This window comes from Lichenostomus cassidix, chromosome 12 (assembly GCF_008360975.1).
Source record: "Lichenostomus cassidix isolate B80296 chromosome 12, HeHo_3.0, whole genome shotgun sequence".
Taxonomy (NCBI): domain Eukaryota; kingdom Metazoa; phylum Chordata; class Aves; order Passeriformes; family Meliphagidae; genus Lichenostomus; species Lichenostomus cassidix.
In genome coordinates, this window is record NC_139493.1 from 526599 (window position 1) to 548821 (window position 22223).

The following is a 22223-nucleotide window of genomic DNA, read 5'->3' on the forward strand; positions in this document are numbered from 1 at the left end:
TTAGGAAGGATGGTGACTTGTGTACATGTTCTGCTGAAAGGCAACCCAAGGAGGCCATCACAAGTCTCTTCCCTGTTCCTGTCTGTGGAGAAGTGCCGGGACCAGCTGCTAGACAGGGTTTGACTCAAAGTCGGGATGCATGACAGGGATGGGCAGTGCAGCCTTGGACAGGATGCTGGACCTGCACAGGAGCCACATGGTCACCTGTGACACCTTCTGGGCTGGCTCTCTGGAGGGAGAGCTGAGACAGGCAGCTTGAGGGGCCTTGAGGGCAATGGCTTCTGGAGCACAGGACAGGGAGGGGCAGCAGGGAGTGGTGGCTGTTTCTCTGCCAGTGGCTTGGGCCAGGGTTTGCTGAGGGCCTGGCTGTGCCAGCTGGGACCTGGGAAGCTGTGTTGGGGAGGGTAGAGCACCAGGATGTCTGGCTTGGCGTGGTGGTGCATCCTGATCTGGACACCAGACTGCTCCAGGGAGTTGGGGTTTGTCTGTGATGTATTCTTTAAAAAAAGCACTTTTAAAAATTACCAGCAGCAGCCTCGGGGTTTGCTCAGGCACTGATTCCTGGTAGCATAAAAATAGTTTGATCTATAAAATACCAGTGTTTTTCCTCTGTAGACTGTCTGGGTGTGAGAGTGCAGTATTTAGATGGATTTGCAAGGCAAAATACTTTGTGCCATTCTGGCCTTAGTACATCACCCCGGCCTCAGGATCTCTACAAGTTCTTGTGTTAATTTTGGAGAAAAGGAGGGAGCTTTCCCAGGCAGGATGCATTTGCTCACTGGCTCAGGCAGCCCTAGGGCATTTCTAACAGTGAAGTTCTTGGAAGGGTTAATCTTTTGATTCAGCCTTCCGAGCAGGGATCTGCCTGAGCAGATGTCCCAGATCTGGAGCACATCTGCTTTCCTACAGTTTCGAATTCTGGGTCTTGTTCTAAATTGTGTAGCTTGGGCCTCTGGGCCAGATTCCACTTCAATACAGCTGCACACATCTGGAGCAAGTCCAAACGTATGTCAGCATTTCTGGGGAGAAAATATGGCCCTCTGATTTTGACTGATGCCAAAATCCCCATGAATGTGCAGCAGCAGCTGTGCTCAGAGGCTCCGGGTACCTGTGAGCAGGATGCACTCATCATGTCTGGCTGACAGTGCAAGGGATGTTCAGATGGGATCTGCTCCACCCTGGCAAGGTCCCTGTTTTCATACCAGATACCAAGTTTCAGTAATTGTCTCGTCACACCCAGGCTGCAGGGTGCTGTGGGGCTCTGCGACAGGAGAAGCTGTGCCAGTACCATCATCTTTGTGCTCTGATACTCCATTCTGCTTTTTCAGAGACAAGCCAAGTATTCTGAAAACAAGCTGAAGTGTACAAAAGCCAGGAACGACTACCTGCTGAACCTGGCAGCCACCAACGCGGCCGTCAGCAAATACTACATTCACGACGTCTCCGACCTCATCGATGTAAGTCCCTTCCCTGTGCTCGTCCAGCCTGTCTGAGCTCTTCACTGCACTCCCATGTGGTGGTGAAGGGGTGTCTGTGGGGCTTTAAGATTCTCTTAACTGGGGTTGAAGATGTACTGTAAATTGGATTAGCCTTGGGGTGAGCCAGGTGAGACTGAGGTTTCTTCTCGGCCATCAGTTGGTCTGTGTTTGAGACAGAGAAATGCTTCCTGAGGTCCGAGAGAGCCTTGGTTTTGGCACTGAAATAGAAGGTTCTTTTCTTTCTACTACTTGGTGGCTTTGTGGGCATTCAGCACATGTGGAAGTGCTGTCCTGGCTGGGGAAGCCACCTTCAGAGCTTTGTCCTGGTGCCCCTTGCAGGAAATAGCCTCAGGGCAGGAACTGCTGGAGGCAGGTTTCATGGTAATGGCAGGAGCTGAACACTGGTGACTCCTACAAACTGCTTTGAGATGATTCAAATAAGGGATTTACCCAGAGAAGGGATTTCTGTTTCTTCCTTTAACAGGCATCCCACAGTGTGTAGATTGCACCGTGCAGTTTCTTCCTGCTAGAGTTGCCTCAGTGAGCACATAAATAGCTGAGCTTGAAGCACCAAGTTACCATCCTTACCTAAATGTAGTGTTTTAAAAGGTGCTTAAGGATTTATCTCCTCTCCTAACGTACAAACATGTAGTTATTCTTCTGAGAATTAATTGAAGTAAGCCTGATTCAAAACCCCTGATGACTTCAAGATTTTGATATATGATAAAATGCTCTTCATTATGTCCCTTTTGTTCTCTGTATTTTTGAAGGTGTGTTAAAAAACGAATAACTTGATCGTGGAGACATTTGAATGGCAAGGTGTGAGAACACCTTGATTCATCTGCAGGCTTTCTGCTTTTGCGGTGTATATTCTCTCTTCCTTTCTCTTGTTTAATTATTTTTTAAGCAAGAAGGACTTACTTTTGTGGAATTTTTGGAACTTTGATTTCCTGGAGATTTGCTGAGTTCTGTTTTACTCTGTCTGTTGACATTATTCTTCCTAACTTTTATTTCCTCACTGACACTTCCACTGGAGTCAGCAGATGGCTTTTCTCCCACACTCCAGGAATCACTTCATGGACTTTAGCTAAAGCATCTCCAACACTGAGCAATGAAATTTCCCTGATGATAATTCTGTTCACCAAAGAAACAAAATATTGGATGTGTGAGCTGTGTATGGGTGTCCTAAATCCTCAGAGGGAAAGCAGTTTATCTGAACAGGCTTTTGTACAAATTCAGTGTATTTTGCAAGGGTGAGGCAAGAAGGGCTTCAGCAGCTCCAGAAGAATTGAATCCAAGTCCCTGGATGCCAGCAGTGCTGAGGGCAGTCTGTGCAGGGCAGCTGAGCCCAGAGAGAGCTGATGTGCAGGGAGGGTGTGTGAGCAGGGGCTTCAGGGGAGAGCAGAGCTCAGGGCACTCAGAGCTCAGGGCAGCTCAGAGCCTGGCTGGCTGTGCTCTGATGGATCCTGGCAGCTCCTTCAGCTGGTGCCACAGGGGGATGGTGAAGGATGCACCGGGCTGATTTTGTGGGACATGGCAGAGGTGAGAAGCTCACAGTCCCAGCACAAATTGCCATGTGCAGCTGCTGATTTCACGCAAATCTGAACCGTCAGGACACCGAAGCAGCCAATTTACCAGTGTTTCCTCCAAATCCCAGCTGTGTCATCTCTTAGGCACAGCCTTGACATCGCTTGCTCCCTGGGCATCAGGGCAGAGCAGTGGCTGCTAACAAAGCCCTGCTCTGGGGGGCAGAGGGCCCAGCTGCTCCTGGGGAGGGTGGGAGGCCTCCCAGGGCTGCAGTTTAATGAGAGCTGTAAAGCCCATCAGCGGAGCTGTGAAGGGGCACAGAGCCGTCTGCCCCTCTGTCTCCAGTGGCCTTGTTGTTTTGTCTTAGAAAGGAAGGGAAGAATATAGAGGCAGATCAAATTAGCCTAGGACTGGCAGTGACACATGTGGCTGTTTAAATGCCTGGGCTTGCCTCATTTCTGTCATTAACTGTGTGACTAAGTTAATCTCTTTGGCCTTGTATGTGAAGTGGAGATAAAGCTCCTTACCCATCCTTCTGGAGTTCTGTGGGAAATGGCTGCAAGATAGTTTGAAGTCGTCACATCAAAGATATCACTAGATTCAGTGAAGCAAATGGAACAGTCAGTGTCCATATGAACTGATCTGCCAAAATACATGCAGCCTCCTCTGAGTCCTTCTGGAGCAGCAACTTGCTTCCCTACAGATTAGTGTTTGCTGTATCTGAGACAAGGCAGGAAAGGAGAGGAACTCTGAGGAATTTAGTGTTCATTGTAATGGTCAAATTGTTTGGTCCCTGGAAAAATTAGCAGAGTCAAGTTAGGGGACAGAAACAGCAGTTGAAACAGTTAGGCCAGAAATCCTCAGTTGGCTTTACTGGCCTGGTTGAATGGGGCTTGGAGCAACCTGGGCTAGTTGAAGGTGTCCCTCTTCATGGCAAGGTGGTTGGAATTGGATAATCTTTAAGATTTCTCCCAGCCCAGACCATTCTGGGATTCTGTGCTTTACTTGCCTCACAGTACAGCTCTGGATTTTACGGCAATGTCAAGAGAGTAGAGGCCAGAAATGATGATAGGCATGTAATTATTATATATTGTGCTTATAATTAAAAACAATGCAGAACATTTTTAAAAGAGCGGATAAAGAAAAAAAATGCAGAAAAGAGGACCAGAGTAGAGCAAATGAGTGGGGCTGTTAGTTTGCAGGCAGTGCTGGGTCCTGTGGAGGCCAGGGCGTTACTGCTCTGCCTGGAAAGTGAAGGAGTGGCTTGCAGGGCACTTGGCTACTCAGGTGTTCCTCCAGGGTACCACTTGCTCAGGTGAGGCAGCTGCGGTGGTGGGCCTGGCTGAGCTGTGTCTTGTGCAGGTTCAGCCTCCCAAATAACAGAGTGACTCAAAGCTGCTGGAGCCAAATGCACTGTAGGCATTTCCTTCTCTCCGGAGCCCAGGACTGCCCCCCCAGTGCAGCTCTGGGCTGGGTGTCTGGAGGCACACAGGTGTTTGGCTGCTTCAGTGGTGTTTTGGCCAAACGTGCTTGCTTGAGCTCCAGGAGCCAGTTTGTTTCTCAAGCTGAATGCTGGGATATTTCCACCCCTTGCAGGGTGTTACCAGACGTGATGAATTAATGCTTGGGGAGCTCTGAGCTTGGCAGATGAAAGGCGCTGCAGAAGGGCTGGGGATTATTATTTGTGGTTCTAATTTATTTGCCATCAAAGGGATGAGAGGGGTGAGAAAATGCCATTTGTTCTGGGGCTGGGAGCATCAGTTTGAAGTCCTTTTTTTCTTCGTTTTTCTTTTCCCCTCCCCATTGTGTGTTCCTCTGGGAATTGTGTGGAAGTCCCTGCTCCGTCTTTTCTTCTCTGGGCACCCGTGTGTGAAGCAGCCGGCATGGTGCTGATCACCAGGGACTTCAAGGGCCGCAGTGTGCGGGAAGTGCCTGCCCTGGTTTTCAGGAGCAGCTGATCTCTGGGCACTGCAAATCACTGCAGTCTTCAGTGTGAGTCCAGCAGCAAAAGAAAGGGAACGTTTCATGTGGAATTTTGTCCTAAAAGCAGCTGGCAATGCCTTGAGCCCCTCTCCTTGAGTTCTGTGGCATTCAGTGATTTGCCTTGTAAGGGCTCGGTTTTGTGTGCTTTGCGAATTCCCACCCTTGAACAGTAGCAGATACTTCCTGCTGGTACTGTTTTTTGTAGCCAAGTAGCAGTGATTTCAGGGGGCAGAGCAGGGTGTGCACACACTGCAGGGCACAGTGTCCACTGCCACCTTGCTTCATCGTCCATCTGTGTTTGAGAACTGTGGGAAATGGTTTGGGAGTGTTTGTGTGACCAGACCCTCCTTTGGTGTTTCTCAGTGCTGTGATCTGGGATTCCATGCCAGTCTTGCTCGGACCTTCAGGACGTACCTGTCTGCTGAGTACAACCTGGAAACGTCCCGGCATGAGGGCCTAGACATCATTGAGAATGCTGTGGACAACCTGGATGCACGGAGCGACAAGCACACCATCATGGACATGTGCAACCAGGTCTTCTGCCCACCGCTGAAGTTCGAGTTCCAGCCGCACATGGGGGATGAGGTAATGTGCTCACTTGTGGGGCTACAGGGGAACCTGGCCTGGCTCTCCTCTAAACCATCGCTGTGAAATCATTCTTGACTCCTTGCCCCTCTCTGCTGCTTTCACACACTGTTGTTCATGTTTGCTTTCCTAATGAGACTGTTAGCTCATTAGGGCTTCTCCTTTCAGGCTGCCTCTTGCTCTGTGTCTCTCCCAATTAGGGAACTCTTGGTTTGGCTCTCTCTGCCCCACAGATCTGCACAGGGGAGCTGTGATTTACCTGCTGTAATTGGGAGATTGCAGGGTGCTGAATGTAAAACACTCAGTGCTGGCCTGGGTCCAGGGCACTGCTGATGGGACACACGGCAGCACAACCTCTCTGGGGGCTGCCAGGAGTTTGTGGGGGCTGGTGGGAATTGTGTGGCTATGGAAATGCGTGTCTGGTTCATGCATGACCCATGGAATGTCTCCTGTGCCAGGTGTGCCAGGTGAGTGCCCAGCAGCCTGTGCAGACCGAACTGCTGATGCGATACCACCAGCTGCAGTCCCGACTGGCCACCCTCAAGATAGAGAATGAAGAGGTAAGAGGTTGGGTCTGTGGGCAGCACTGCTGAGCCTTTCTTCCTCTGGAGGTTTCCTGGTGTGCTCAGGTGTGGAGCTCCTCCTATGACAGAGCTGGAAGCATCCACAGACTGCAGCCAGTGCAAGCCCAGGGCCCAGGAGCTGCCTTTTGACTGATTGTTTTGCCTCAAGATGTGTCCTTTTCCCAGTGTACCTCAAACCCACGCCGTCCTGTTTCTGATAGGTACGGAAAACGCTGGATGCCACAATGCAGACCTTGCAGGACATGCTGACAGTGGAAGATTTTGATGTTTCAGACGCCTTCCAGCACAGCCGCTCCACTGAGTCAGTCAAATCAGCCGCATCTGAGACCTACATGAGCAAAATCAACATTGCCAAGAGGAGAGCCAACCAGCAGGAGACTGAAATGTTCTATTTCACTGTGAGTCTCAGCTCAGGCCATACAGGACATGAAGCATTAATTACGGGGTCTGAGGCCCAGTTAAGTGCTCATTAGCGAAGAGCAAGAACCAATTCAGTCTCTTTAAGTACTTGTCTTCTGACAGATTTTGGTCTGGAATGCATTTCAGTGGCAGGGCACCACATAGGGACTGACAATCCAGTGCCTGCCTTATTTTTCTCTTTGAAGGAACAACTGGAGCAGCCAGTTGAGATTGAAAATTTACTGAGTGGAGTAGGGGAGGCTCAGAGCAGGGCACAGACTCCAGATGGCCTCACCATGGGCCACCATTCCAGGGACTCTTCAGGAAGGCTTTCAAGACTGTGAACTATCAGCCAAGCCTTCCCTCTCTGGCCTACATAGCTTAAATTTGCCCTTGGCCCACAGATGAGCTGAAGCCACTCTCATACCAAAGAGGGCCTAGAAGCTGGGCTGTGGTGTGTGTGCCTGCCCTGCAGCTCTCATGCTGCACTCCCAGGCAGAGCTCAGGTCTCTGTTCTGGTACCTGAAAAACAAGGAGCAGGATGAGTTCACCAGAAGTCTCCCTCATTTTTTCATGGGTCATAGCCTGTGGTTAACAGCATCTTGTGATGTATTACATATGTATAGAAGAGCTTGTACTTTCTCTTAATAATATTATTGTAAATTGGGGGTGGAAATTGCAATTTTCATTTGGACTTGTGCTTGGGATTATTTTTATGGTTTTTGCAGAGATTTGATCTTTCTCATTCTCTGCCTTCTGTTTTCTGTCTGTGTTTCCCTCTCTCCTCTTACCTGTATAATGCCTTCCTCTGGAGTGTTCCTGGGTGTCCAACAGCCTCACTGTGGCATGGGCAGTTGTGCTGCAGTGTCACCTGCTGCATGGAGCACCTGACAGTCACTGCCCTGGGAGGGCTCAGGCACTGGCAGTTCTTGCTTGGGATTGTTGGTTTGCACAGAGGCTGGCAGTGCAGGGAAAGCTTCATTGATTTCCTAGGCCGTTCCCAGAAGCCTGACAAAAGAAAGGCAGCTTTGAACTCTTTGTCCCTCCCTGCATTCCCAGGCAGGAGGGGCAGTACCAAGGAGACCAGGCTAATAAGATCATCAAGCCAGAGGCTGGAGCAGGGAGAAGTGATTAGACCCTGCTCAGCCCTGTGTGCAGCTGGCTCAGAGCCTACTGGCCTCCTGAGCCCCCTCCAGCAGCACCAGTCCCCCTCTGGCAGCCCCCAGGCAACAGTGAAATCCATTACAGGCTGTGTTGCTTAACCCACCATATTTGTTTTTTAATTATAGAAATTTAAGGAGTATCTGAATGGCAGTAACCTCATCACAAAGCTCCAGGCTAAACACGACCTGCTGAAGCAAACTCTGGGAGAAGGTGAGTTGGGGTCAGGTTCAGGGAGGATCCTCCAATCACCTGAGAAGGTTTAAACCATGTGTCATCTGTCAGCCTCGCCTCTTTGTGTTCTCCTGAGTGACTGATGGTTCTGTGCCTGGCTGCTGCTGCTGCTCAGGTTAACTACTGACATGCAAAATCATGATTTCCTTGGAATATTACTCCTCTCACCTTTCTTTGGGAGTGCACACAGGGAAATCTCTTTGAATAGAGTGTGCTGAAGTGCTGGGTTACTTCTCCAGCAGCAGAGACTCCCACTCACTCCCACTCTCTGCTTCTTTCTTTGCTCTCCCTCTTCTGCCCCACTTGCTAGAGCCCTGACCTGGTGTTTTCTTGCCCTCAATGCTGTGTCTGTGTCACAGATTCGCAGCACCCTTGCTGATTTAACAGACTCCTTGAGCCCTGGCCATAGATTTTTTGACTTGTCCTAAACTAGAACTCCAAGGACATCCTTTTTTTAAACCAGTTTTCCCGTAGGAGACTTTTATTCTCCCAGATAGTTTCACAGATTTGGTTTAAAGCACAAGCTCTGCTCAAAGCAGGGGCAGTGATTTCTGCAGGGGTAGTGAGTGGCTCTGGGTGGGAACCACCACTGTTGGAATACTGATGTCACCATGCCCCCAGGAGAAGATTTTAGCTCTTTAAAGCATCTAAACCAACTGAATTATTTACGGTGTAAAGAAGATGGAGATGAGTTGGTGTCCTGATTCAACAGGAGGGAATATATTTAAATGAAAACACACAAATGGTCTGCGGCCTTGTTTTAGCAATACAAAAAATTGGAATCCTCATATCAGAGTGAAAAAACCAAACATCAAACAAACAAACAAAAAAATCTTTTTTATTGGCTGCCTTGCCAAATTAATTTAACCTTAAAATCCACTTTCTAGTTAAGATTGTGTGGTGTGTTCCACTCAGTGAAGGCAGAGCCAAATCAGGCACAAACTGTGAGCACAGGGAACACTCAGGTTCTTGTGGACTGGGGCAGGAAGAGAGGAATCTGAGGAAGGTTGTTTTATTGCCATGCTGTTCTCTGCCCCCAAAGCCACACTGCTGCCATGCTTGGGATGGAAATGCAGTGTCAGGCATTTTATTCTCTAGAGCTGTGCAGAAGCAGCTGTGGAAGATCCTCACATGAAGCTTTCCAAGCTTTTCCCAGACCATGGGATCATCCTGCTCTGTAGGCTTTTAGCAAATATTTAGCCCAGAAATACCAAATGCTGTGTTTCAGCATGAGCTGATTCTCATTAGGAAGGAGTCTGGATTTGCAAATCATGCATGTGGAATTCTTTGCTGTTTCAGTGAGGCATTGGCTCCCAGCTTGTTTTCTGCAGGTGCCAAGGGAGAGCAGGAAGGAGGCATGTGCAGCCAAATGCTTTCTTTTATGTGTCTTAGGAAAGGAAAAATAACTCAGCTTTCCTGGCCCTGGGAGACAGGCACAAACAGCATGTGAAATTAGTTTAGGTTTTTTCAGTGGATTGACAAATGCTGTAAAAAATGAAGATATTTATTCAGCAGGGATCTGCTGGCGTTTATATGAGATCCAAGCACTAAAAATACACAAAGGGAATGGGAATATTGACAGTCACAATAGAGTCTGCCCGATGGTGATTAGATGGGCTGTTATCTCCCAGGAAAAGCTGGGGAGCCAAATACTCTGCTGCATTCAGGTGCTGTTTATGGCCCTGCATGAGGCAGTTGGATGATCTCTGTGGCCTCCCTGGGCTCCAGCCCCTCTTGGGATGCCCTGCTCCTGCTGGGACTCAGCCAGTCCTTCCTGATGCCCAGGAGCCTCAGCTGTGGGGCTGCTGTGCCACTGGGTGTACACCACATGGGTTTCATATGGCAAAGGAACTGGTGATGTCAGTGGGGACTGCAGACCCTTTCCCTCTCCTGTGGCTGAGTTTTGGGTTTCTATTCTGTCTTTAAGTGGTGGGGGCACCAGGTGGGCATCTCTCCTCCCCAGATTCAGCTTCTGTCTGCTAGAAGCCATTACCTTGGGGTGTAGGAACCAGTAATGAGGGTGTGAGCACCTGCCCAGCTGTGCTCTACAGTCCTTTGGTTGTGGCTGATGTGGAGGCATGATGGGAACTTGTGTTTCTTACAGGTGAAAGAGCTGAGTGTGGAACAACCAGGTGAGCACTTTCTTTCCCTTGCTTGCTCCTGGGGAGGAGGGCTGGTGCTGGCAGGAGGGGCTGCGGGAAGGGAGGTTTGCTTTGCTACTGGTGCATCTTGGTGGGGTTCAGTTACACACCTTCAGCCTTCCTGTGCTGCCAGGCTGGCAGTCCTGTGCCCCACATTCTGCTTCCCAGCTGCATGGCCTGCAGTACCTGGACAGGGGGATGACCAGCAGGCCCTTGGTTCTGCTGCAGTGTGGTTTCTGGCTGGCTGGCTCTGATGTGCCTGGATGTGCTTTGTCAGCACGGTGCAGTGCCTTGGAGCGTGGCTGAGGTGGGGTTGCATTCAGACAGCCATCAGTGTGACATGAGGGTGTCCACCCACTCCCTGCCATCCCTCTTCCTTTGACTACTTTAATATGTCCCTGAAATCCTCTCCCAGCTCTGGCTGCTTTGCCTATGAGTGCAGAGCATGCCTATATCACAGAATTCGTTCCTCTGCTGCAGAAGATAGCACAGGGGTGAATGTGGCAGAGAGGAGGCTTTGATCTGTGTCCAGTCCATGAAGCATCTAGAGCTGCAGTGGCTTACTAGGAGTTCTGACAGCGAGACAAGGGCCAGCAAAGCCTCCAAACAGCTCTCTAGAATACACACAGCCTCTCTGCGTGTGAGCTTGTTCCAACCTTGTTTGTGTTTAATAACATTTATAGTACCAGCAAGAAAAGCTCCATTCCCTGTTAGAAATGGTGGAACAGATGGTGCAGCCTGGGCTGCCTTGCCAAGCAGGAAGGAGGCTCCTTGTGCCACAGGCACCAGGCTGAGTGGCATCAGGGCTGGGCACGCAGTGGGGCACTGAGGTGCTGTCGGGACAGAGAGGGACCTTCAGAGAGGGGGGGCTGTGCAGTGTGTGCCTGCCCTGGTGCACTCCGAGGAGCTGCCCATGTCTGTGCTCCCCGGTCCCTGTCAGATCAGTTGTCACAGCAGCCACCCCTCACTGCCATCTCTGCCTCTGGTCCCCCGGGAGCTGCATAGCTGCATATGCACCCCATAGCCTGGGTGCTGCTCTGGGTGTGTGCAGGCAGGTGGAGCTGCCCCATAGCCTGGGCACCCTGGGTGTGTGCAGGCACGGCTGGGGGGCTGCAGGCACCATCTCTGCAGCGTGTGGGGCAGGGCTGCTGCAGCAGGAGCAGGCTGGGTGCTCCAATGGGCAGCAGTCACCTCTGCTCCTCAGTTACCACTCAGAGGAGTGGTTGGAAGCTGTAGGAGTGGAGTCAAGTTGCTTAATTAGAGGCATCTGAGCAAGGAACCAGCAGATCCCAGGTGTCCCCTTTGCACCAAGCTCTGTGTAGATTGTCCATGTCTGTTCCATGAACTCCTGCATGAAGGCTCCCAGCATCCAGTTTTGTGTGTTTGCAGTTGTGTTCTCTCCCCTGTGGACGTCAGTACAGTCTGGGGCAGACAGCAGGGCAGAAATCTGTTTGAGATTTTGTGGTGTTTTTCTCCTTTTTCTATATCTAGACACTGAATGCCCTTCATTATCCAAAGGAATTGGACTGGGAATAGCATTAATGAAAGCAGCCCTCCTGCGTACTCAGTACTGCACTGAAGCCTATTACAGGCTTCCCTGGCTGCTTGGTCACTAGTAATGGCAGGGTCATTCCCATCCCTGGAATTCCAAGCAGAAGTTAAATGCAGCAAGGTGGAGGTATTTCCATTGTCCTCATTCTGTCCCCTTTCTGTGAGCAGAATGATATCTGTTTAGGGACAAACAGGAATACCTCAGTGTTTTCTAGGGGTAGCTGTAGTTTATTTTTGATATATCTCCTCAGCTGTTCTTGCTGCCTTTTCAGGCTGAGAGTGCTGAGCTGGTGGTGGTAGGAGGCAGGTGTGAAAATCCAGCTGACCATCAATGCCATTGGCTTCCTGCAGGAGAGGTGTCCGTGTGGGACACACCAGTGTGAGCAGCTGCAGGATGTGTGGAGCTACATGTGGGATCCTCACAGAGGGATTTTTCTATTTTGATTTCTTATTCTCAGTCATAACCTGTGAGATCTCACCCTGTTATTGCATTTATGTTGGTGTTTTGTTGATTTATTTTGTTCCATTTTCTCCCAGGCCCCCATGTCTTCCCCCTAAGCCACAGAAAATGAGGAGACCTAGGCCTCTCTCAGTCTATAATCATAAACTCTTTAACGGCAATATGGAAACATTCATTAAGGTACTTGCTGACTTGCAGTCGGAGTGTCTGTGAACGCTGGGAATGGAATGGTGGCTTTCCTGTCCTGGCTGCTTGCCATCCTCAGGGGTCCCTCTGGCCTGCCTGCACCCAGCTGGTGTGGCCAGCACAGCTTTGCCTCGGTGATGATTTCTCTCCATAGTTCCCCTTGTGTGTTCCCTATCCCATCACCTGTGTGCCCTGGACCAGGACAGCACTGAGGGCCCATGGCTGCTGGCCTCTGGCCATGTGCAGTGTGAGGCAGTCCTGGCTGAGTGTCCTCGTTGTCCTTCTGCTTCTACCCATCTTGAGAAGAAAGATCACACAAGCCCAGCCCAGCCCTCAAAGGATCAATAGACACACCCCCCTTTCCTTTTTCCACTTGGTTTTGGTGGTCATCCATCCTTGTGGCTGAGAAGGAAGATAAAATGACTCACTAGCCCCCAGAAAGCATCTCTCAGTTTCAAGGACTGTCAGCCTGAGATAGAAGTCCTGTTGTATGGGTGGCCATGTTGGAGGGCAGACAGGTGATCCTCAGCCTTACACAAAAATACATTAATAACAGCCAGCCCAGCTGGGTCATCCCCCACCAGCTGCTGATGGGTGGTGGGTGCTGTTCTGTGCAGCCCAGGGCTTGCTGGGGTCTGAAGGGTCCTTCCCACAGCCCACAGCAAAGTTAACCTTTTGGGAGGACAGGTGAGAACCCTAGCCCTTCAGAGTCACCATCCTCTCTGGGAAGCCCTTAGCTCAGAATGCCTCAGGGAGGGGACCTGTGGCCTGCACACTGACCAGCTCACATCAGCCCCAGCCAGGGCCAGTGATGGTAATGTTCAGCATGGGACTGTCATCAGTGGTACAGTGTTTTCTTCAGTTATGCTGGGGTGAACTTGGATGAACTCAGTTAATCCCAGTGCATCCCAATGGAAGGGACATATGGCGCTGTTCATCCTAGGAAATCATCCAGAAGGGAGATTTGAGGAGTGAAATGAAGAGCTGTGGATGTGGAATTTGTCCCAAAGGATGCCTCCAACTATCCCACTGCCAGTCCTCCAAACCCAGCCCTTAGCTATGGACTGGCTGTGGGAAGGATTTCTGAAGGCAGTGGTGCCGTTCCAGTTGCAGAGTGTTTAATCCTGCTCTGGAGAAAGCTTCAGTGAAAACACTGTGGGAAGCACTGGTGACAAACTGTTGGATTAGGTGACTAATAGGCATTGTCTACTAGTCTGGGGTTTATTCTCTCAGGCTGAGCCCTAAGGGCAGTGTCTGTACACACCACCAGCACAGAGAGTACCAGCCCTGCTGGCAAAGCCTGTAATCCCATTAGGATTTGTGATTACTCCTGATTTAAACTGATTTTTAAAAAAGTAATGCTCATTAAAGACTAGACTGTTCAGCACTGAGAAGGAGAAATTACCTGCTCTAGAAATCCATCTCAGCAGGAGTGTCTCATGCTAGCAGAGACCACTCAGGGGACAGCTGACTGTCCGTGGGATGTATGGTCTCACAGGCTGCCCAGTTGCCCCGTGGCTGCCCAGTGCCCCCCTCAGAGCTTTTCCTGTACCCCAGGCAAGGTCTGGCCTTGTCCTCAGGCTCCTGGGAACACCACAGGTTCAGAGAGGGAGGAAATCCAAGAGGCTGTCCCTGCAGGTCGCTGAGGGTTGGGTGCAGCGTGCCGAAGGGCTTTGGGAGGGAGGGTTGACATCCCAAAGGCCTGGGTTGGCCCTTGCTAAGCTGCCATTGCATTTGAGCGTTCATGGCCTCCGAAGGAGATGCTTACCTCTAACTGAGCTTATCCCTGCTTAATCTGTTCTCTTTTTTCCACTCTGCTGCATTTTTCTGTGCTCAGAGGAAGGAGGAATGCGCGAACAAGGAATCAGGTACTTACTGGCGGCCCGTCTGCAAGACGGAGAGAATTGCCCAGAGATGCCTCTGTGCTGTGCTGGAAAAACAACCAGAGTCCCAAAGAGAAATGTGTCTACTTGGGCTGTCTGACGTGGCCCATGGTCCCCTTGAGCTTCTGCCACGAGGGGCCTGAGGAGAAGCCAGAACTCATCACTGATTCAGACTCAGGCACTTCATTCCTTACACAGAAGTGTTTGTTGCATTTTTTAGCACCTGCTGACAACAGCTCTTTCTTTTGGTGGAAATATTGTTGTAAGCTGTGTTACTGGAAGCTTATTCCATCAGCCAGGTGTAGCACAAGTTTTATTGCAGCTCAGCATTCCACCTTTGGGGTGGAATAGCTGTGATCCCTCATGGCAATCCCCTGTCTGAGCCAGAGAGGGAGCAGCAATGTTTCACACACTTTAGTGACAGCTTTCTTGTGCATTTTTGGCTGCACACAATATCCTCAGTGCTCTTTGATGGCTCCATGTTTGTAACACCTCCTTTCCCTGCCTGTCCTCCTACTAAACTCCACAGCACTAATTTTCAAATCTCTGGTTTTGCAATCTTTAATGCATTTCCTGTGCTTTGTTATGAATAAACTAGTAATTTTTTTCCCCTTTTTCCTTTCCTTTCCTGAAGGATTCTGGACAGGCCATTCCACTTGTTGTAGAAAGCTGCATCCGCTACATCAATCTGTATGGTAAGCTGACTCAGTACATCCACAACCTTCTGCCAAGGAATAAAGTACTTGAGTGAGAAGTAAGATCCAGCAGAGACTCCCAGGGATGCCTGCAGTCTGCTCTCCATGGGCTTGGGTTAGAATTCTGATGGCACTGGCTGTGATGCAGCATTGGATGACTGGCAAATAGTAAGGTTTTATTAGCATGTACCCAGGTGAAATTGTTTGCTCAGGCCATGAGCACATTCACCACCTTGATCTGGGTGCCTTGGTTGGAGAACATGAGCAGAACTGTGATGCAGCAGGCTGTCCCTGCTTGGTCCAAGTCTCTCTGGTGCATCAACTCCTGGGTTCTACTGTTTTTACCAGCAGCTATTGCCCAGCAGTTCCAGAAATCTCTCCTAAAGCATTGCTCTCTTCCAGGCCTCCAGCAACAGGGCATCTTCAGAGTCCCTGGCTCCCAGGTAGAAGTCAACGACATCAAGAACTCATTTGAGAGAGGTATGTAGCTGGGGTGTGCAGGTACAGCAGGACGCCCTGTCTGAGCAGGGGTGGTTGGTGGGAGTTGGTGTGTTCTGGGTGCATTAACCATGGTGTAAAGCCTGTATAAAGCCCTGTCTGCTACAAGACATGAGGAGGTTTTTTCCCTTTGGGATTTCTCAGTGTTATGTCTCTGGCAGTAGCAAAGGGTCACCCAGGGAGGGAGTTTGAGAAGTTGTTCAGACCTCCTCAGGTCTCTGGGCTGGTGCTGTACATGCAAAATGCACTGTGGAAACTGTGCAGAGACAACCAATATCATCCTCATCCTCAGGGGTTTTTCCCAATAAAACTGGTTTTCAGAAAAAATCATGTTGTCATTGCACATGAGGAGGGTTTCTGAACCCTGGGAAATTTGGGGATTCCGCTGAATGAGGAAAACCACTTGCTGTGTTAGTCCAGCTTGATGGTGATGCTGGACATAAAACCTTTTCTCTCGGCAGGTGAAGATCCCCTCGCTGATGATCAGAATGAACGAGACATTAATTCGGTGGCTGGAGTCTTGAAGCTGTATTTCCGAGGACTGGAAAACCCCCTCTTTCCTAAGGAAAGGTTTCAAGATTTGATATCTACTATAAGTAAGTACACATGACAGTTCTTGGAGAACTGGGTGGGACGAGAGAAGCGCCAAATGGGGGGCAGCTACACCCGAGTTTGCAAATAGGGGTTTCTGCTGTGAGGAGAGTGGCAGGTGGGGCAGTGGCAGTTGTTAGGAAAGGACATCAGGAGTGTGCATTGGCAGCACTGAGGGGAGGGAGAGGGGAAACATCTCGCTGTGACTCTTGTGAAGTCTTCCCTACCATCATGAGGATCATCCTCTGCTTCCTGTGAAACAGCAGCTACAGGATTAACTCTGCAGAACACAGGGATAGCTTAGGGCAGGACAGCCCTGAGTCACCCTCCTTCCCACGGGAGGGAGCAGGTGTCTGATGGCAGTTCTGGGCTCTGTGCACCTCTGTGGAGTGCACAGCAGCGAATCTGAAAGTAATGACTCAGCATTGGTTAGCTAACCTATTTCCTAGGAATTTCCAATTCTTATTAAGAACAGTAGGAGACAGGAGCAGAAGGGCATGGAAGGATCCAATGCATAAATCAGAAGAGTAACATGAATAAAAACCTCATTTAAAAATCTGCCGTAGAAAATCAAGCAGAGCTCCATTTTCAGTGCTACATTGACTCAGGCATTTGAGGAACAGAGTTGTTGAGGAATGAAATAAATAATGCATAAACATTTATTTTCAAACTAAACCTACAGCAATGTCTTTATTTGCTGTTTATACTGAATCTGAACGTATGAATTCCCCTCTGGAGGAGCAGTGTGCCCCATTCTCTTGTTGTACCTTAGTGCCAAACTCATGGATCACCTCTGGGGACAGGCTGTTGTTTTCCTTGCTTACTGGGCCACTAGATCTGGAACAAGTCCCTCTGGTACTAAGCTGTCTGATCCTGAGAAGGTTTTTAAGGATGTGCTTTCTACCCATGTGTTCCAGAAATTGAGAACCCTGCAGAGAGAGTGCACCAGATCCAGCAGATCATTGTCACTCTGCCTCGGGCTGTCATCGTGGTCATGAGATACCTCTTTGCTTTCCTTAACCAGTGAGTCTGTTTTCCTCCGTCAAGTTTCTCCTTGCTGTTCCTTTTGCCAAGGCTTCCCCATCTTTGCTGCATGAGTCCTATGTGGTGTTGCTCTGGGGAGTTGTACTTTGGTTCCTCCTCAGCCATGCTGAGCTGTGGCTGTGTGCCCAGGGAAGGGGACAGCTCAGTGACAGTGCACCCTGGGGCAGTGGGGTTGGTGCTGGGAGGTTTTCTAGGCGAGCAGGAACGCTGGCACAGCAGCTCCCTCACATGTGTGCTTGCAGCTTGTCCCAGTACAGCGATGAGAACATGATGGATCCCTACAACCTGGCCATCTGCTTCGGGCCCACGCTGATGCACATTCCTGACGGGCAGGATCCGGTGTCCTGCCAGGCCCATGTCAACGAGGTCATCAAAACCATCATCATTCACCATGAGGGCATCTTCCCCAGCCACCGAGAGCTGGAAGGGCCTGTCTACGAGAAGTGCATGACTGGAGGGGAGGAGTACTGGTGAGCTCTCTGCAGGGTTTTTGGTACAAACACCTTCATCAGGGCAAGAGGCTTGCACACTGAACCATTTGATTTAGTCTTACCAGTCAAAACAGGCAGTTTCACCAGGTATTTCTTTTTCTTGTGCTGACTCATTATTATAAACCTCAGTAAAAAAGGTCAGAATGAACTTTTTCCTGTGCAAGTACTAATATTGATGAAGATTTTTTGAACTGCAGATCCACAGAGATGTGTTCAGCAAAACAGGATTTTAGGTCAATTCCATCCAAATTCCCCCTAGGCTGGAAATTTTGAGTAAAGTCCTATGGTTCCATTGTAATTTGCTGGTTGGATAAAACCCCTCAACCTAAGGTTAACCCAAACCTTCCAGTTCCCTTTGTGGCTGGAATTCTAACCCAACATTCAGGTCTGGCTTTAACAAACTCAATAACAGAGTTGAACTGATTTCTCTACAAGTTTCATACATATCTGAGACCTGATACTAGTCACCTGCCACCCTCTTTCCTGGTGCAGTAGAGGATAAAATGCTAAAACTCACTGTGAATTAGGGAATGGGACATTTAACTTGGTGTCACTTTGTGTTAGTTTTGCCAAACACTGCTAAAGACACAAGAGCCAACAGAACATGTTGTTCCAGGCCTGGGGATCGTGGTGTGGGTGTTTGCTGTGCTCAGAGCAAGTTCGGAGATCTGCTGTAATTTGAAATCCTAGGATGAGAAAATCACCGAATCAGTTCTAACCTTTGACAAAACACCATCTTGTCACCTAGACACATCTAGTCGTTTCTTGAACACCTCCAGGGATGGTGACTCCACCACTTCCCTGGGTAGCATCTCCCTCAAAACATTAGGTCTGCCGAGTGCCTTGGAATCAGTGTCATTCGTTGTGTGACAGCCTGATGTGTTTGTTTGCAGTGACAGCCCGCACAGCGAGCCAGGCACCATTGATGAGGTGGACCATGACAACGGGACAGAGCCACACACGAGTGACGATGGTGAGCAGCACACGAGCAGGGCTGGGTCTGTGTCAGCAGAGCTGTGCGTGCAGGAGAGCAGCGAGCCCTGAGGCAGAGGCTGGACAGGCTTGCTGCTGGCAGGGCTGGGCTGGAGCAGGAGGCAGTGCTGTGTTTCCTGTGTCCCAGCGGCACTGATCCTGAGGGGGAGTTCGGGAAATCCCACTGGTGCTGCTGTGGGGCAGGGAACGCCCAGCCCCATGGCTCTGTTCCATGGCAGGGCTTGCTCTGTTGGAAGGGCCCTGGGGAGCTGAGCACCTTCTGCTCCCCTGACAGCTGCTGCTCCTCGGCTGTGTCCTTCCTTGGCAGAGCATGTCTGCCCTGTGAGGCCTGAGGGGAGGAGGAAGGGCTCACCTGGCAAGTGGGGCCACAGCAGGAGGAATGGCACAGGGGAAGGAGGGCACACCAGGCCAGTGGGCTCTGGGCACAGGGAAGGAGGACACACCAGGCCAGTGGGCTCTGGGCACAGGGAAGAAGGGCACGTGGGGCTGGGCAGCTCCAGGCACAGGGAAGAAGGGCACGTGGGGCTGGGCAGCTCCAGGCCTGCTCTCAGCTCCAGGCAGGATCCAACAGGCCTGGCAGAGTGAGGCAGGGGAGCTGCTGTGCAGCCAATTTCACACTTGGGTGGCCACGTTAATGGCTGCGATTGGGATTTCCGAGTGATTAACTGTGGTGCCGTGTGTGGAGCAGAAGAGCAGCTTTATTTTGTGAATTTACATATTCCCTCTCCCCGTTGCCCTGCAGGGGAGCCTTCGTGGCTGCCTCCTGGCTCTGTCTCCTCCAGAACATTCCCTATTGATCCCCCTGTGGTGTTCCCAGACACTCTGCTCTCAGTGCCATTGGGTGCCCCAGCAGCTCCTGCTGCAATGCCCCTGGCCAGAGGCTCATGACCTTCCAAAGTGAAGTTCTGCCTCAGCCCTCCTGTATTTCAGAGCCTGAGCTCGCAGGTTGTGAGTCACACTAGGAAAAGTTTAGTAGAGCTCACACTAGGAAAGGTGGGGAAGCAGTGAGGCAGAGTGCTGCAGATGGCAGGGTGCAGAACATCTGCTTGGCTGGAGCTGGGATCATTATTTCCATGGGGATCCCCAAAGGGGCATTAGTTGCTCATCAATAATTCAGGCTGAACTGTCTCCTGGATAAGGAAGGGAAGAGAAGGTGAGTGGGGTTTGATCACAGCATCTGACACGGCTTGACAAAATCCCAAGCTGGAGGATAATGGTGTTCTGTAACCAAAGGTGGAAAATGGGAGTGCGGATGAGGATACCATATGCACAGAGGGAGATTCATGCTGCTTCCCATCTGTTTTATAGCTGTTTGTAATTGCCGGTAGTTTGTGAGTCTCAGAGAAGTCCCAGAAAGGCTGGAACAGCAATAAGAATTGATCAGTCTGAAAACAAAAAGGCTTGTGCTCAGTGTCAGATGCTCTGGAGCTGCTGGGCAGCAGCAGCACCGCTGCTCTGGTGAGATGGTTCTCTAGGGTTCATCTTCCCTCATGATGGCTGAGCTGAGCTGCTCTCTCACTGTGCCTCTCTCCTGTGCAGAGGTGGAGCAGATTGAAGCCATAGCCAAGTTTGACTACATCGGGCGATCTCCACGGGAGCTCTCGTTCAAGAAAGGAGCCTCACTCCTGCTGTACCATCGGGCATCGGAAGACTGGTGGGAAGGGAGACACAACGGGGTGGATGGGCTCATTCCCCACCAGTACATTGTGGTGCAAGACATGTGAGTGAAGTGGGGAGGGTTGTTCAAATCATATACTTGCGCACGGCCCACTTCAGTCACCTAAAATAATCAGTTTTGCTGAGGTTTAACGACTTTGGTGAGAAATCTGGGCCTGTTCACTTCTCCCTCTCCATGTATTGGCTCTGTTTGTTTGTCATTTGGGCTGCTAAAGCCAAGTACTAAACCTTGTACCTCAGTGTACCTGGACCCTATCTCTCACTGAGTCCCCAGAGTGGTGTGACCCAGGCTTACCACTGACCTTGCCCCTGTGAGTGTTGACCTGGATTGTTCAGTGCTCACCTGGTCTGTGGAAAGATCCCAGGGCCCTTTGCAGGTGCTGCTTCTCTTACAAGTAATGCACCTGCAGTCATCCCAGTGGCAGCCACATCACAGGGGATGTAGAGGCAGACGTGCATTGTTCCCAAGCTCCCAGTGAAGTGGTGGCCTTGGTCCAGCTCTTTGTGGAGCTGCTGGAGTGGTGATGTTCAGATTCATGTGACATCTGGGCCCTGGCTCCCCTGGGACACAGCTCTGTCACTGATGGGATCTCCTTTCCCCAGGGATGATGCATTCTCCGACAGTCTGAGCCAGAAGGCAGACAGTGAGGCAAGCAGTGGGCCACTGCTGGATGATAAAGCCTCCTCCAAGAATGACATCCAGTCACCGACAGATCACATCATGGACTATGGCTTTGGGGGAGTGATGGGCAGGTAACTCATACTCCTGTGATCGTGGAGGTGGTCGCTGTCACAGGTGTGGACAGTCGGTGTGTGGGGTAGGGCAGGATGGGAGGGAAGGCTCCAGTAAGCACTGCAGGATAATAGGAGCATGGAGGGGGTTTCATGTGCATTACTAATGGATAGTTAACATGTACAGAGGGTACAATGAAGCCCTGAGCAACCTGGTCTAGTGGAAGGTGTTCCTGCCCATGGCAGGGGTTGAAACAAGATGACCTTTGAGATCCCGTCCAACCCAAACTACTCTTAGGATTTGATGCTGTCTCTTGGTTCTGGCTAAAAAGTCTGTCTTCCCTCTTGCCTGAGTCTTCTGAAGCTGGAAGGCTCGAGTTTGGTGTGAGCTGAGCTCAGGGCTGAGCGATTGCCTTGCAGCATGTAGCTAGGCTGATGGACGCTGACCTGGTGCTGTGCTGGATTCTTGCAGAGTGAGATTGAGGTCTGATGGTGCAGCCATCCCCCGGCGCCGCAGCGGTGGGGACACCCACAGCCCACCCCGAGGGATGGGACCTGGCATAGACACCCCTCCTCGAGCAGCAGCCTGCCCCAGCAGCCCCCACAAGATCCCCCTCAACAGGGGCAGGATTGAGAGCCCTGAGAAGCGCAGGATGGCGACATTTGGCAGTGCAGGCAGCATCAATTTCCCAGACAGGAAGGCCCTGGCTGACAGCCACCCCCTGAGATCGACCTGTGGATCCACTCGGCACAGCAGTCTTGGAGATCAGAAATCCCTGGAAGCAGAAGCTCTTGCTGAGGTAGGAGGGCTGGGAAGGGACCAAGAGGCTGACGGGGAACTCACTGGGGAGTGCCCAGAGCCCCTTCACCTCAGACACTGTTATGGTGCTCCTGTTAAAGTGCTGCTGTCACAGCTGTTACCCAGCTGTGTTGGGTTGTTCTTTCAAAAGATGTTCACCCAGCTGATGTAAATTTTCACCTTGAAGCCTATGTGGCTGCTGGGCTTTGGAGTACTGAGGCTTCGCTCTGGGAGAGTATTTTCACTCATCATCTGAGCAGCTTAATAGAACGAATTGCAGCTAACTTGATAATTACTTCCCTTCAGCTGATCCTTTGAATGTTACCTGAGGCTCACCAAGCGTTTTGCAGGTGTTAAAAAATTAAGGAGTTGTCTACACCAGGACTTGAAACGATTGACTCTGATGCCTTAAATTACTTCTCCGATGGTCTTGCTGAGTTAGTGGCCTTAATTAAGTTAAGATGGATTTTAGCAAAGGCAAACTAGGGCTTCTCTGTTTCTGCAGGAGACCCCAGCACTGTAGCTGTAGGC

At 50.5% G+C, this 22223-nt stretch overlaps 1 protein-coding gene across 2 annotated transcripts in view; it reads left to right on the top strand.

Moving 5' to 3' along the window:
- SRGAP3 (SLIT-ROBO Rho GTPase activating protein 3) overlaps window positions 1-22223 on the top strand; it is a 72178-nt gene that overhangs the window by 45384 nt on the left and 4571 nt on the right. Inside the window, exons 6-21 of one of the 2 annotated variants that reach the window (XM_085072213.1) lie at window positions 1329-1457; window positions 5352-5573; window positions 6032-6133; window positions 6358-6555; window positions 7846-7930; window positions 10056-10083; window positions 12181-12283; window positions 14807-14867; window positions 15270-15347; window positions 15827-15961; window positions 16874-16979; window positions 17243-17470; window positions 18385-18464; window positions 20024-20204; window positions 20765-20914; window positions 21366-21693. In XM_085072213.1, the coding sequence (XP_084928339.1) occupies window positions 1329-1457; window positions 5352-5573; window positions 6032-6133; window positions 6358-6555; window positions 7846-7930; window positions 10056-10083; window positions 12181-12283; window positions 14807-14867; window positions 15270-15347; window positions 15827-15961; window positions 16874-16979; window positions 17243-17470; window positions 18385-18464; window positions 20024-20204; window positions 20765-20914; window positions 21366-21693 (2214 nt within the window). Of the gene's footprint in view, window positions 1-1328; window positions 1458-5351; window positions 5574-6031; window positions 6134-6357; window positions 6556-7845; window positions 7931-10055; window positions 10084-12180; window positions 12284-14126; window positions 14158-14806; window positions 14868-15269; window positions 15348-15826; window positions 15962-16873; window positions 16980-17242; window positions 17471-18384; window positions 18465-20023; window positions 20205-20764; window positions 20915-21365; window positions 21694-22223 lie in introns of both variants that reach the window. The other variant, XM_085072214.1, reaches the window with a different exon arrangement.